General features: G+C 42.6%; 1 protein-coding gene across 1 annotated transcript in view; it reads left to right on the top strand.

Moving 5' to 3' along the window:
- The window catches only part of ryr2a (ryanodine receptor 2a (cardiac)), a 785545-nt gene that overhangs the window by 216992 nt on the left and 551625 nt on the right, over positions 1-16928 (top strand). Inside the window, exon 2 of the mRNA XM_072264911.1 lies at positions 11941-12060. Coding sequence (XP_072121012.1) covers positions 11941-12060 — 120 coding nt within the window. The remainder of the gene's footprint in view (positions 1-11940; positions 12061-16928) is intronic.

The following is a 16928-nucleotide window of genomic DNA, read 5'->3' on the forward strand; positions in this document are numbered from 1 at the left end:
GGCGTAAGTATCAATTGACCACAGTCTGTAGCAGTTGTCTCCTGTTGCTAACTGATAAAGGAAGGGAAGTTTATCTACTCCAGAGAAAGATCATCAACTTCAACAGGAAAACCGACCAATACTCGTGCATGGACCGGGGCGGGTTCTATTCCTATCGCACAAAGGCATGCTGTCAAAGATCACCATGGGAGAATCTAAACTCCAGCATGGGCATTCAAGAGCATTACCATCACTGAATCTTCTATCGGCAACAACATCTTAAACCAGAAACTTAATTGGACCTGCTATGTTAATATTGTGCCTACAACAGCAAGTGAAGTGTTTGGTATTTGGGGAAGAATAACTCATAGATGACAGCATGAGATCATGACTCATGTGCAGTTAAAGAAGGAGACTGCCCGGAGTAAGATGTAGGAGAGCTGAAACATGTTGGGCTCTTTAACCAAACACCAAAGGTTCAACCATCTGGCTGCAGCCTGTTTTATTCCTTGAGGTCTATACCACTCCCATATGCACAAAGGTGCAGTGTTTGGTTTGAGTATGCATGTTCAGCAGCCTCCATGTTACATGTATGGGAACTGTACTGGAGTGATATCAATGCACAAAATATCGGATAGTATAAAAATATTGCTTGTGATTAAAATTCTATTGTGTGATGTATAAAAATATTGGCACTGTGATATTGTTCTCAGGGGCTTTATTTTCAGGCTCCCTATCAATGTTTACGGGGCCAAGTAATTTTTAACTATTGTGTAGGTAAATAGGTGAATTCCCTGGAACGTAAAAGCTAGAATTGAAAATCATCATCTGAAGTCTAGTTATAATAACTGAAACAGACCATCCATCTGAGGGATTTCCACCAGCCCTGGAGTATTTCTTTCTGAATTAATTAACAAGCGTTTTTCGATGAACATCCGACAAAATCCGCTCTGACATACAGTCTTCACCACTGCAGTCTCACTCAGCCTCTGATATTATATTTCCTGCATGCCCAGGGAGATTTCGGAAGCAAATACACAATGTCATCATTTCCTTGCATTGGACCAATTAAAATGTAATTTTCTTGTTATAAGACAATTAAATATGAAATTGGAGTTTAGCATGAAACTTTGCTTCGATCTTTGGTTATAAATTGTTTTAAGTTTCAAAAAAATCACGAGGATGAACTCATAAATATGAAGATGATATTGAGTTCAGGGTAAAACTCGTCTTCATTTCCTGTAGGATGTTAAAGACTCACCATTATTCTGCAAATTTAGTATTTTTTTTTGATATCATGAATTGTTTTATTCGTAGTGTTTAATAACATCCAACAAAATGAAAATAAGTACTTTTAAATGAGATAAAAAGTAAAAGGGTGCATTTTTCTTTTTTAAGAAAGTTTCAAAAGCAAACCAAACACTGGTAAAGATCAAGGCCCATTTCTGTAGAGAATCTTGCATCAAGACGAGGGAATATTCATTTCTTATTCTGTTGATGCCTCGGGGGATAACTGCTTCTTGGCAATATTGTCAGCCAAGCTGACTGAGAAAAATCATAAGGATTCCTCACCAGGTGAAATGGGTCTGCTGTGGCTCAGCTGGTAACTCTGGTATAGTTGTGTGTTGAAGCCATTCTCCAGAGGATTTAGGGTGATGCACCAAATCCCAGTTATTGGTGTAATTTTGAAACAGTAGTCACGATTGCACTCCAAATTGTTCTGATTATTGGAACACACTACAGTGATGCTTTGGCAGCTGCTTTGAACATTGGTGCAGCACACAGATGCATGTTAACTGGCAGCAATGTAATCATCTGAGTAGCTGCTCAGACTATTGATGAAGGCTGTCTGTGGTGCAGTGTGTGGAAATATATCTGTAACTTTGAACTTTTTATGAATTTGTAACTCTTGTAAAATGTAATGTAACGAAATGTGGTCTATGAAATCCCAAGGTGCTTTGCCGGTTTGGGCGAGAAAAATTACAAGTGTGTTTCCATTATATGAGAACAATCTATTTTTTTTTTGATGACAGACAATATGTTTTATTCTCAGAGGGGATGTTTTGATAAGGGAGGGAAACAGGATGGAGCTTCCAAAGATCAAATGTGAGAACAAGATAAGGATGAAGATAACAGAGGAAATGTAAAGTTATGGAATGGAGCAACCTAATCACTGTTCTTTGTTTAAAAAAAGTATAAAATTTGAAACAGAAGATTGGAGCTATGTTTCCAGACAAAACTTGACTGGAAGTATATCTCCCCTTGCAAGTAAAATAATAAGTGCATTAATCATGTGATCCACTCTGAAATTATTGTAGTTTGTTTCTTTATATTAGAAGACCAAGCTGAATGGTACACAGCAAGTGTAAACTGTGACAATACCCATCTGGGTTCCACAGGTGTGTTGATGGAGGTGACTTCATGGAAAAGATGGCAGCAGATTCTGTGCAATGTTCTCTGGAAAGCTGGTGTTAAATTCCTTATTACTGAACCCATGAGCACTACCTTACTTTTTCATATTATTTATTTTTTTGGACTATTTTAATTTAAATACTTAGTATACAATACATATTGTCACAAGGGCGGGGGCATTGGGAGCAAGGGTGGACCCAAATACAAGACACATCTTGTGAGGTTAATTAAATTCAGTTTATTGTTCGAAACCAGGAGAGCAAGGCAGGAGTAGGAATAGCGGACTGAGGACTACGACTGGACTGGGACCAAGGGTCTGGGCTAGGACTCGGAATCGGCTCCCAGAACTAGAGGAGACATGAAGAGGCTAGGGTATGGACTCCGAGCCCGAGACTGGGCAAGGACCCAGTACCTGGGTCTTGCCTCGGGCTTGGACCCCAGAACCAGGCATGGACATGACATGGGCTTGGGAGAGGAGGAACATGGAAAACAGAGCCTCGGTCTCGGGACAGCAGGTACATGGAACCATGGACACATACACAGAACACAGAGTCGGGACCCCTCCTTGGGTACAGGACATACGGCTGGGACTCACACACAGAACACAGAGTCGGGACCCCTCCTTGGGTACAGGACATAGGGCTGGGACTCACACACAGAACAGAGAGCCGGGACCCCTCCTTGGGTACAGGACATAGGGCCGGGACTCATGACCCCCCGCGGGGCAATGGCAAGACGGCCAGACTTACCCCACGGAGGCGAGGACAAGACAAGACAAGACATGACCCACCCTCGCGGGGCAACGGCAAGACAGCCAGACTTACCCCACGGAGGCGAGGACAAGACAAGACAAGACATGACTCCGCGCGGGGCAACGACAAGACGGCCTGACTTACCCCACGGAGGCGAGGACAGGACAAGACATGACTCCCTGTGGGGCAATGGCAAGACGGCCAGACTTACCCCACAGAGGCGAGGACAAGACAAGACAAGACCAACACGAAAGAACACCAGACAGTACCTATCTAGCTCCGGCAATAGAACTAGACCGAAGTGCAGGCGAGGGCTGCAGACGAGGGCTAGAGACGAGAGGGGCAGAGAAGGGATTCAGACAGGGGGATAGGACAGGAATCACAGACCGCCAGGCCCAGGACTTGACTAGGTACTCAGATGCCGCCAGGGCCAGGACTCGACTTGGTACTCGGATGCCGCCAGGGCCAGGACTCGACTTGGCACTCGGATGCCGCCAGGGCCAGGACTCGACTTGGTACTCGGATGCCGCTAGGGCCAAGACTCGACTTGGTACTCGGATGCCGCCAGGGCCAGGACTCGACTTGGTACTCGGATGCCGCCTGGACCAGGACTTGGACCTGGTACTCGGATGCCGCCTGGACCAGGACTTGGACGTGGAACTCGGATGCCGCCTGGACCAGACTTGGACGTGGTACTCGGATGCTGCCAGAGCCAGGACTTGGACGTGGTACTTGGATGCCGCCGGAGCCAGGACTTGGACGTGGTACTTGGATCCTCCGGGTAGTGGCGAGCTCTAGACTCGGCCCAGGAATAGTAGACAGTGGCTTCTGATTCTCTCCGGCGGGTTAACTGACAGACCCATCTTGATGAGGAAACTTTGCAGGCTTGCTTCGGCGAGGTAACTGGACAGGGTTGCTCCAGTGAGGAAGGGCGAATTACCGGCACTCGCTTCGGCAGAGGCTAGGCTTGCTCCGGCCAGATGACATCGGCACACCGTACCTTTGATGACTTTGCAGATGCTCCCGCACCGAATGGCTGAGAGCTGGAGACTATAAACTACCGGTTCAGCTGAGCGTTAATTGCCTCTAATCACCAAAGCCAAGGGACACGGGAAAACAGGGAATCAACGGTCTGGATCGTAACATCAACGAGGTAAATTTAAAGGGACCCCGATCCGGACCATGACACATATATTTACTTGCGTAATATACCTTATTTTTTTGATATTGTGCTGCTGCTACTAAATTAACAAATTTCACAACATATAATGGTGATATTAAACGTGATTTTGATTCTGATTATTGAGTGCTAACTCTCTGTTGAAATTTCCCATTTCTCAAAGAATTTGGGTGTGATCATGGCGTAGTTTCCCCTCCGTAAACAATGCTTACTTCATTGTCATGGGGGCGGGGGACGGTTCGGTAGCATTGTAGCACATTAACATGAGCTTATTACAGCTCAGAGTGTCAGTGGTCAAAGTAAGAAGTTTGTACCTGTTCCCTGTGAACGCAATGGAGTTCCTCCCGATGCTCCAGTTTCCTTCCACATCCAAAGATGTTCAGGTAGTTTGTTTGTGTACTCCTCAGCATTTTTTCCCCGGTCCTGCCATAGGCTTTTGGCCTGAAACGTCGACTGTACTCTTTTCCATAGACACTGCCTGGCCTGCAGAGTTCCTCCAGCATTTTGAGTGTGTTGCTCAGGTAGGTAGAGTGATTGGCCATTGCAAATTTCTCCGTATGAGAGGTAGAAACTGGTGGAAGATGAGGGAATGTGCTATGCTTTCCTCCCACAGTCCAAAGGCATCTCAGTTAGTGGGTTAATTGGTCATAGTAAATTGTCCTGTGACTAGGCTAGCGTTAAATAAGTAGGTTGCGGGTGATGCGGCCTGTTGGTCTGGAAGAGCCTGTTCCACGCTGTATCTCTAAATAAGTAAATAAATCATATGCTTCATGCTTGACAACAACATTTTGCAGGGAGTTAAAGGAATACAATCACATTTACCTATTTTTCCATCTATTTTGCTTTTGGGCACTTTGTTAGATTATTTCCAATGCTCTGATGCCTTCCCAGAGTCCATTGACTTACTCCATTTGAATGCCCATGCACTCACTGTCATAGAAATTAGTCCTTGGGTGACTGCCAGTGGCTGTAGAACTGTACTGCAGTGTGATTCAAGGACACATACTGATCAAAACAGAGTTATAAGCAAGTTCCAGCAGCCTGCTCCCACTGTGCAAGAGTACGTTCAATGTAATTCATTACATTGTAAACTATTACAGCGTCAGGTTGAGGTGATGCTGTCTCATCATTGTTAGGATTCTCAGTAAAATATATTGTTATTTGATGTCTTAATGCAGGAATATTTCGTGGAATGGGTGCAGAGAGATTGTTAGGCAGCAGTGGGAGGGCTGGATTGCATTGTCTGCCCAACAGGAAGATTGATTTTTCTTTTGGTCTAGAATCATTAATGAAAAGTCAGTGAGCTCTTGGTACCACAGGAGCACATTCAGGCAGCTAACCAATCTCCAAGACAGGCTGTTTAGGAAATCCAGTTGTTCTCTTTGTTGCTGAGACAGGAAACTCTATTGAACAGGAGGTTAGAGGGGGTGAAAGGGGGCAAAGTAGACATTTCTGACAACAGTATTTTTTCAGTCTGGCCTCTCGGTTCTCCAGAAATTATTGAAAAATTTGCTAATGTTGTTGCCAAACTGGCATATGTATATCTGATTGCTGATTTAGTTGTGTATAGCAGGCAGGGTCCAGCAGTAGATGAGAATCCATCTCTTGACTCCAATTTATTTGGTTTAATGATTTCGCAAGTTGGTTTATCTGACATTTATTGACTTACTCGTTTAAAGATACAGCACAGAGAATGCTCTTCTGTCCTTCAAGCCCAGCAACCCTTGACAAACCCAATTTAACGTAAAACCTAATCATGGGACAATTTACAAGGATCAATTAATCTACCCGGAATGTCTTTAGACTGTGGGAGGAAACCGGAGCACCCGGAGGAAAGCCACACATTCCACGGGAAGGACATACAGAGACTCCCTTCAGGCGGGCAGGAATTGAACCCTGAACTCCAATGTCCCGAGGTGTAGTAGCTTCTCGCTAACCGCGACACTACCGTGGTGATTTACTTATTTTTTTGGTCACATAAACTGAAGGCCACTTCAAAGTCACAGAAAAACTAAATGTAGATAAGGAAGTGGTTAAGTAACTGAATCAGATTCTTGAGGCTCAGATCCAGAGGTAGGAGTTTGAATCACACCATGACAGCGTTGAATTTAAATTTAGTTAAATGAATCTGGGATTGAAATTTGGCATTAGAAATGGAGACTCAAGACTCCATTTTGCAGCGAATGGAGTGAGATGCGTTTTTCATCGCGGCTCTACTTTTTATATCTTACATTCCACTGATAGAGCTGTTTTAAGTTTGAAGATTCACTATTTTTGTTGAAGGAATTATGACTTAACTACGATGGCAGGAAGTCAATCCGGTATTGAATTCAGAGGTGGCAAGACCCTTCCTGAAACAGAACAAACGGAGCAAACAAAGAAATCGGAGGAACTTTCTACTCTCTTCAATACAAGATATGAAACTTGAATTTGGTTTGCTTAACACTAAGATTGATAAGCTGTTGGATGCTAACAGAAAGCTTGAAAAATCCATCTCTACTGTTCAAGAAATGGAGACTCAAGGACATTTCTGGTTCACCAACGCCCTTAAGGGAAGAAAACCTGCCATCCTAATTCCGTCACATCTGAATCATTGTTACTCCTGATGCGAAACAAAAACAAATCACAATAAGATAAAGAGCACAATAATAATAAGAACACCATAAATATAAATACATAAGAAAGCTTATATTCATTGGTTGTTTGTCCATAAAGTGACACTAGGCACAGGAGTATCAGTAGTGTATGTTTGTGGTCTTTTGCTGGTCTAGCCGATCCACTTCAAGGCTTGATGTGTTATGCATTTGGAGATGCTCTTCTGCACACCATTGTTGTAATGCCTGGATATTTGAGTTGCTGTTGCCTTCCTGTCAGCTTGTACGAGCTTGGCCATTCTCCTCTGACCTCTCTCATGAACAAGATGTTTTTGCCCACTGAGCTGGCACTAACTGGATGTGTTTTTTTTTGTTTCTTGCACCATTCTCTGTAAACTCTAAAGACTGTTGTGTCTGAAGATCCCATGGGATCATCTATTAATGAGATACTCAAACCACTCCATCTTGCACCCCAGTCGTTCCATAGTCAAAGTCACTTAGATCACATTTTGTTCCCATTCCGATATTTGGTCTGATCAATTACTGAACCTCTGGACCATGTCCGTATGCTCTTATGCATTGAGTTGCTGCCACATATTTGGCTGATGAGTTATTTGCGTCAATGAGCAGGTGCATTAGAAAGTAGCCGCTGAGTGTACGTGTATTTAAACAGAACACTTAGGTTGCCTCTCACTCTAAACCTGAGCACTCACACACAAAAAACCATGGGCTTATTGGGGGTAGTCAGCAAGCCTTCGTGTGAGGCAGGTCGATGGCTGATGAAATTGCTCAAGTTTCCTGAGGAAGTGACAAAGGAAATCAATGCATGCTGGGGTAATGAGTGTTGCCTGTGTGGACCTCAGTAAGCACACATGGGAGCTGCAGGTTGGAAGAATAAGGGGGGAGGTTAGGTTATCCTGAATCCAAGTTGAAGAGGGAGGAGCAAAAAACATCTTCTGCAGATCAAAGTTTCTTATAGTATCGTCTTGCAAATTCTGTATCAATTCTAACAGTATTAAGTGAAAGCCATACAGCATTACAAGTCTTTTACACCCGGTTTACTTTCACTCTCAGAAACTATGGAATAAAGCAGCAGGCTCAGTATAACCATTGTCGGCTGGTTCTGGAGAAAATTAATGTTTATAAAGGGACTGGGATTCCAATCGAGCAGATGTTTTGCTTACGCTGGTGTTAACATCTCTGGGTGTTCCAAGTAGAAGGTTTTCTGTTAAGCTTTCTATGAATTGTGCATTGTAAACAGTACCTTGTTAATGGTTTTGGGGTGTCAGTGGGGGAATCACTTGCCATAGAATATCCAGCCACAGATCTGATTTTTAACCAAAGTAATTCTGTGGTTGGCTGCCTTTTATTTATTACAATAGATAATGTTGTTAATTTCAAACATCTAGCATATGAGTTAGAAAACTACATTCCAAAGACATGAGCATTATCTTCAATGTTTACTGTGACTTCTGTGTTAAGATGCCACATGATCAAGGTTGTTTTTTTTTTGATGAGATAAATCCACATCCCTGTCAATGGGATTGTTAGAGAAAATCCTGCCACACTTCTGAAAGAACACTATCAAGATTAATATTTGATAATGTGTCTCTATTTGTTTGTGCGGGTTTATTATTTACAAATTCCTGTCACAGTTCTACATTAGAAAATAAGGAAACTTTCTTAATTGGTCAAGGATACGGGGAGAAGGCAGGAGATTGGGGCTGAGAAAAAAATTGCATCAGCCATGATGAAATGGCGGAGCAGACTCGATGGGCCAAAAAAGCTTAATTCTGCTCCTATATCTTACAATCTAATAGGTAGTCCTTAACGTTAAAGCACTCTTTCCATCAGTGGTGCAGCAGTGGAACTGTGAGCAGGTTCAAACTTCTGGGAGAGCATATCACATACAACCTTTCATCATTCCAGAACACATCCTACACAATCAAGAAAGCTCACCAATGCCTCTACTTTCTGAGGAAGCTGAAGAGACCATAAGAAATAGTAGTAGAATTAGGCCATTTGGACATTGAGTCTGCTGTGCCATTTCCCTCTCAGCCCCAATCTCCTGCCTTCGTTCCGTATCCCTTCATGCCCTGACCCATCAAGAATCTATCAACCTCTGCCTTAAATATGCCCAATATCTTGGCCTCCACAGCCACCTGTGGCAATGATTCACCATCCTCTGGCTATAGAAATTCCGCCTCATCTCCGAGAGCCAGACTACGCACATCTGTACTCACATCCTTCTACAGATGCGCAGCAGAGAGCATCCAAACATGCAATTTCATTCCATTGATTTCAATGCAAAAATCGATGTGTGCCTTCAGGCTCCTATACCTCCTACCCGATGGTAACAACGAGAACAAGGCATGCCCTGTGTGATGGGGGCCCCGAAGGAGAATGTGTGACTCTGAAGGAAATAGTACAATTTTATTCCTTTAAATGGGAAGAATACTGGATGGCTGGCTTCATACCCAAGTGGTTTGACTTGTTACAATGTCCAGTATTTGTCATAGTCAGCTGCACACTCAGGAAAATACCCCTTCCTCTGTGTTAAGCACATATAAAAGAAATCTGTTGGGCATGGTGTGAGCTGCAAGGTTCGCAGGCAGCAGTAAAAACAACTGCAAGCAGTTTAAAAAGCTAAATCAGCCTTGTTTCCTACAGGTTAATAAGTGTTTCTTTATTATTTTTTAATCAAAATTGTAGGGAAATCTGTAAAACCATATGTAGTTCATGCATGTGCTTTAGATAAATGGGATTGTTCGTGGGTCTGAAAGATAACTTCTCATTCTGCCTTTTATAATGAGTTTTAAACACCCACTAGGGTGTGCAGTACTTCTGTCGTCAGTATGCAGAGTACAGGTTTGCTGTTATGATCATTTAGCTCGATATTGAGCAATAAAAATCCCAGTTTGGATCCATAAGGATGAGAGACCCGTGTAGGGGAATAATTGGTGATATTCATCATGAGAAAATTATGACCCCGTATATCACTGTCACATAATGTGAAATCACCTCCTGCACCACTATGCATCCATTACTTCAAATGCACTGACTGGGATTACTGAGCGAGGAACGTAGGTTTACAATTTTAGTCTTGCTGAGGTGAGACACATCACCAGAAGTTTCTTTACTTGATGCAATGGATGAAGGAGTGTAAATCACTGCCCTTGAAGAACGTGTTGTACCCGGTTGCTCTATACTTGTCTCAGCACGTGAAGCATCCACATATACACAGTGATGTCAACTGGCTGTATCACATTTTGTCATCACTTGCACGTGATTGTCCCTCAAACATCTTAAAGGGAACCGACCTGGCCTAGTTCCTGAATTTAATGTTTGCCGTATTGAGCTTCCCTTTAAAATTTGTGAAGCATCATTCCCAATGCATGATGCCCTCAGGTCAGAGGTGGTGGGGAAGAGATGTTCACCCACTTTGTTGCAGACTGTAGATGTGCTAACAGAGTATGTAGAAGGATGCAAGGGTCCTTGTCTCAATTGATCCCAAGCAGCTACGTTAACAGACTCTGATGTATGAGCTGTTCCCAGGGCACACACTGACATAGACATCAAGTGCTGCTGGAAGATCACCAACTCTGTGCATAATTCTCTTTGGTCTGCCCAGAACTTTTGGGTCTTCCAGCACGTTGATATGTCCCTATAAGATGGCTGCTGAATGACACATTCCAGTCTGCAGGAGTATGTCCCAAGAGATGCACTTAAGCTTGGTGTAGCCAATGCAAATTTTCGGTGGGGGAAAGAACACATTCTCAGGCTTCCACTGCTACACATGGAGGGACTGAGTTGGGGGAAAACCCCTCAGATATTGAAATGGTATATTACACTGGGAAGCTGCAAGAGTGAGAGTGGTGCTGTTTTAGAGAAAAAAAACAAACAGAATGCATTGACCAAATAGCAGTAAAATCTTAAAGAGTATCTGCACTGATTTTTTGTGTTATATATGTGTTCTTTTTCTTTTTTTCTTTGTGTTTTTTAAATATATATATCAAAATGCTCTGAAGGCTGTGTGGAGGAAGGCAATGATGGTTCCTCTGGGATGGTTTTGCGAGCAGGTTGTCTTTTGGTAGAATGCCTCATCACCAGATATTTCAAATAAGTGCCTTGCTTGGCTGGTGGTGAGAAAGGCCCTCCTTGTCAGGTTGCTCAAGCACAGCTAGAGCCCAGCACAACTGTACTCTGACCTCATGAAGGCTGCACTGGCGATGAGTGCGTCGTTCCTTACCTTCCCAAATATATGGCTGTCAAAGTGCAGAAAAAGGTGCAGCGACGACTTTCACGCTGGGCTTGCCAGTGCAGGTTTGCATCAAGGACTGTTTCATGCAGCTGACTAAAAGTCAGGCTCAGTCAGTGCCCATGGCTACGCTTTTGCAGACAGTGGGTGAATCAAACTGTAAGTTGATGATGGTAAGAACAAGTTCCGCCCAGGCTGTTGAGAGTGTTAGTAAAAGGGAACTGTATGGGGCTTTGTTCCAGAATGAAGTGAAGGGACTAAGACCTTTCTGATGAGGGAATGGGCATGTACTGAGACACATAAAGATGAGGTGAGTAGGACCAGGGAATTTGGAAGTTTTCAAAATGGTAGAGAGCTGAGAGGTATCCTTGATGTATGTAGGGAGAGGCTGGACAATGGACTATAGGAAGGAAGACAGAGTTAAGGTAAGATATGATAAGTTCAACGGAGCCAGAGCAGACAGAAACAGTTCATGATTCCTCAGCCAAATGCAGCATGACTCAGAGAATATCAAGTGCTTGGCTAGTATGTGAAAAGTCACATTCTGGTTTTGCCTTCTCTTCCATGAACGGTATTTCTGAGTTAATGAACGTTTTTCTTTTAAGATTGTACGTGTCTTTGTTAGAATGTGCTGATGATTGTTTTGGAATTTAATAGGTTGCTGTTTCTAAATGACTTTAAATGAATGTTCTGTGTTTTGTGTGGTGTGAGCCAGCTGGATGGAGAACCCTAAATCATGTGTGTGTTTTGTTCCTCTTCTTGCAGAATGACGAAGTTGTGCTGCAGTGCAGTGCCACTCTCCACAAAGAGCAGCTCAAATTCTGTCTCGCTGCTGAGGGTTTCGGCAATCGACTCTGTTTTTTGGAGTCTACCTCAAATTCTAAGGTGAGCCTCGTTGTATCCTCATTGCACCTTCAACACTCACAGTGGGTTTCGGCGTCCGTAAATGACCATGTGTCAGGACTGGATCCTTAAGGCCACGTGTTACAGACTGGAGTATAATCGCAATCATATTGCAAGAGAAGTCAGAAGTAAATTTATTGGTGATTGAAAATAATGAACAGCTACATTTTCAAACTTAATCTTGATGACCACAGTTAACTATTTAATGATTTAAAAAGTAAATATTGAAAAGGATTTCTTGTTTAGTTATACAGCCTTTGTCTTTCGGGTTCATTTTTTATTGCAAGGTGGAGGGGTGCAGACTGTTCCCTTTGTAAACTGAATAAAGCTATGCAGACAGGCAGGATAAAAGGAGGATCATATAATGTCATAGAATACTACAACACAGAAACAGGCCCTTCAGCCCATCTAGTCTGTGCCAAACTATTAGTCTGCCTAGTCCCATTGAATTGCACCTGGACCATCGACATCCATACCCATCCCATTTATGTACCTATCCAAATTTCTCTTAAATGTTGAATTCATCACTTGTGCAGGCAGCTCATCGACACTCTCACCACCTCCTAAGTGAAGAACTTCCCCCTTATGCTCCCCTGAAACATTTCACCTTTTACTTTGAGCCAATGCTAAGAATGTGCCTTAATAATGTTTGCCTTTCTGGTTTATCTCTCATAGGAGAATCAGATGCAAGAAAGGTTGGCTGAGACATGCAACAGTATGAATGTGTTCTCTTCGTGCAGCTGTATTGTTTTTCATTGAGATTTTTTGAGCTCTTTCCTTCTTTCATAGATATTGACTACTTTGCAATGAAATGAAAATAGAAAATGATTGAAATACATGACATGTTGGGCAGAATATGAGGAAAGGCCAAATTCACTCAATTTCACTTGCCCCATCATTGGAATGTTCCCACAAACAATGCACTGACTTTCAAGGACTCTTCACCAGATGTTCCCGATAGTTATTGCTTATTCATTTGGTATTGTTCTTTCTTTTTGTATTTGCACAGTTTATTGTCTTTTGTACACTGATTGTCTGCCCTGCTGGTGCAGTCTTTCATTAATTCTATTATGGTTATTATTCTATGGATTTATTGATGGTATATGGTGACATATATGTACTTTGATAATAAATTTACTTTGAATTTGACCTTCCTTGAAACATCAACTCTCCACTTATTCATTATTTGAAATGAAAATACTCCAACATTGATTCCTTGCTTGTCTTTAATTCAGAAATTATATATCTTCTCATACTTTATCGCTGTGGCCATGATACACTCAGTTGTTCCTTTTCACACCTTATGGCACATTGGGTGGCAATTTTACTGTTTCCATAGCATTTGACTGTTTTTACTAGGCCAAGTTGCTAGCTCGACGCTCAACCCAGCACAGACGGAATGCGTACAAGGAGCCAGCCTGATTCGAACTCAGGACCAAGTCGGGTGCTGATGCCACTACACCACCAGCTGGCTATTATACACTCACTGGGCCCTTTATTAGGTGCATTTCATGGTCTTCTGCTGCTGTAACCCATCCACTTCAACGTTCAATGTGTTGTGCATCCAGAGATGTTCTTCTTCACACTATTGTTGTAATGTATGGTTAATTGAGTTACTGTCGCCTTCCTGTTAACTTGAAACAGTTTGGCCATTCTCCAGTGACCCCTGTCATTATCAAAGCATTTTTGCCTACCAGACTGGATTTTCTTTTTGTTTCTCACACCATTCTCTGTAAAATCTAGAGACTGTTGTGTGTGAAAGTCCTGTACTGGATAGGTTTTCCAGTTTTGCACACATCTCTACTTACCGCTGGCGATGTAGCATTGTATTTTTTTTCCAAACACTGGGTGTGTGGCAGTCTTTACGTCTTTCAGTAAAATCAACAGTGGCTGTGAACGTAAACTTAGTGCCTTTCTTACAGCACGATCTCCATTTTTCTCTAGGTTTATCAGGCAATTTACTTACGACAATCCTCATGCTAGCAGGCATGTCCAACTCACACATGTCCTGCACTTCTTCCATGGATTTACAATAGCTTTCAAGAAAAAGACTGTAATCTTGTAGAGGTTTCACATTTTCTGATTTGATAAATGGCCTTTTTCCATGTAGGCCTCAGCAATTTTGTGCTCATCACCAAAATGTTCCTGCAGTAAAGCCTTTAGATATCTTTGCTCCAGGCTGGCCTGCTGATAACTTTTGACAAGCTCTCTAGGGTAACCGCCAGTGAACTGTTCGAGAAAATAGAGATGGTCATCATAAATATCAGTCAATGCTATTCTTGAAAGCCCTCATAAATGAATGGTACTGCAATGCATCGCTGTTGAAGATTTCTAGGCAGAGATGCAACGCACTGTTCATGCATTACTATGCTTGTTATTGCCTTTCACGCCCTTATGGCTTCCAGTGCAACATTCAGACCTATATCATCTGAAACACGAGTGTCATCATTCTGTAAATCAATGTTCTCAGAAGCACTTTGTGCTTTTGGATATGGCATAGATTCAGAGTGCCTCCTTGGTACAGGCTAAGAGTAAATACCCTGAATTTACCTCTTAGGGTTCAAAGTCATGGCTTATAGACTTCTGATTCTCAAATGTATCCACCTTGACATTGAATAGGCTGGATTTCCTCTGTTCCATGTCAACATAGGAACTCTCACTGTAGAACTGTCCTGCTGGAGCATGTTTAGCAACCACAGCACTTGAAGCCCTTAGCACTTTAACTCGGCTGTCTTGGCCACAGTTTCTTTCTGTAACTTAAGCTGCTCCATCTTTCTCAGAAGTTGCTCTTCCACCTGTTCCTGGTTTCTTCGAAGCTGTTTCGCCTGTTCTTCCAATGCGTGTTTATCCCTCAATATTTGTTGTCTTGCTTGATAGTTCAGCTAAATCAGTCTGGTTCTAATGCGTGCTGCTGGGTTATCAGATGTAGATGTGTATGCACATTTGACACACTGTCTTTAACTTTGTACTTATTCATACCCTGTCCTATGGCTTTGTAAATATTTTCATTTCTTCCAGAAATCTGAACTTCAATATTGCATGTTGGTTTAATTTCTCTCAGTCTTGACTTCATGGCCACTGCTTCCAACTGGACACATGTTGTTTCACTGGCGCATGAAGCAGACAACACAGCAAATTCAATTCAACTGTCGGTGGCCCAAGTAGTTTCAATTTAGCATTTCAAAAGAACCAAGGGTTGAAATCTTCAGTCAAGCACCACTATACAGCATATAGCTTTTGGTCCTCAATTGGACAAGCAGTGCTGGCCATTCAAAACCATGTTTCAACCCCAAACACACAGCACAAGCCAACAAAAGGTCATTACATGCCTCAAGCTTCTCCAGGCTGTGGTGTTCCTAAATATCACGGTCACCTCCGAATCCTGCTGTTCATTTGATATACCTGTTGAAAAACGTTTGCTGATAGAATGTAATGCCAAAATTCAACCTAAAACTAAAACTACAACTAAATCAATTGCCACTGCCTGCGACCCTACAGATCTGTTATACTGGCTTGTCCCTAAGTGTAAGCTAAGTGAAAGAAAGGTTATTGAGCAATATTGAGTGGTCAGCAAAAGATATGACATCCTCTGGTCCCAAGCTACAAACGGCAATGAAATAAGCAAGGAAATGTGACTTATTCCTTTTGCTTTTACCACGCTATAATCGTGATTAGTTACCAAAATAAACCTAATAAATGTAAAATAAGGAATACAATGCAGATAGAGAACAGATGTGAGGCTCCTACATACCTTAAGCAATGATACTTAGTGAAATACTGTACCTGTTTTGATATTTGAAATCAAAAGACAACAGGAAAATTAAAAGTGGAGAAGTGATTGAGGTTACCAGGCCTTCAAGTTAGTTTGAAGAAGCCAGTTTTAAATGTTCTTAACACTAATGCTTCACTGGTGCACATTTTGTTCTGGCTGCTTTGTTTTACACACTGAGTGACAATAAGTCTCAACTTCCATGCATTATGGTAAGCTGCTTTCTGCAAGTGGGTTTGAACTGTCAACCAGTATTAATTCTGCAAAGGAATATCACAGAGACACCGCCTGATGATGATGGTGCAAGTTGAGAACGTGATTTTCACTCTAGTGGAACCAATGCTTTGCAGTGGAAATGCTTTTCTAATGTGGCAGCTTTCTGTTGACAGCAGGATCAGTTGGAAGTGACTAACCAGGAAAATTATAATTCAACAAATTCTTGGAAATCATACCATTCTAAGTTAGAAAATGTTATTGCCCTTGAGACTGTTCGGATGTCAAAACCTGATCTGCAGTGTTTGCTTACGGCCACATTTTATTTAACAGCCGGTTGAATCGGTTATAACTCAGTGCATTTAGTGGAATTTGTTCTTGATTTCACTTCCCATTCCCATTCCCACATGTCGTTCCATGGCTTCTTCCATTGCTAACCTCAGGTCAGAGGAGCAAAACCCTCGTATTTTACTGGGGTGGCACGGTAGCCTAGTGGTTAGCACAACGCTTTGCAGTAGCAGCGACCCGGGTTCAATTCCCACCGCTTCCTGTAAGGAGTTTGTACGCTCTCCCTGTGACTGCATGGGTTTCCTCCGGGTGCTCTGGTTTCCTCCCACAGTCCAAAGACATACTGATTGGTAGCTTAATTGGTCTTTGTAAATTGTCCCATCATTAGGCCAGGGTTAAATTGGGGGATTGCTGGGTGGCAAGGCTCAAAAGGCCTGAAGGACATATTTTGCACAATGGTTGATGGTTGATTGCTGGCTGGCTGGTAATTCACTTCCGAAGATCTGGAGGGACGAAGAGTCCTCAGGAATGGCGACACGATTGTTAGTGATTGTAGAGGCCAGTTCTGGATCTGCAGACT

This window comes from Mobula birostris, chromosome 8, assembly GCF_030028105.1.
Source record: "Mobula birostris isolate sMobBir1 chromosome 8, sMobBir1.hap1, whole genome shotgun sequence".
NCBI lineage: Eukaryota > Metazoa > Chordata > Chondrichthyes > Myliobatiformes > Myliobatidae > Mobula > Mobula birostris.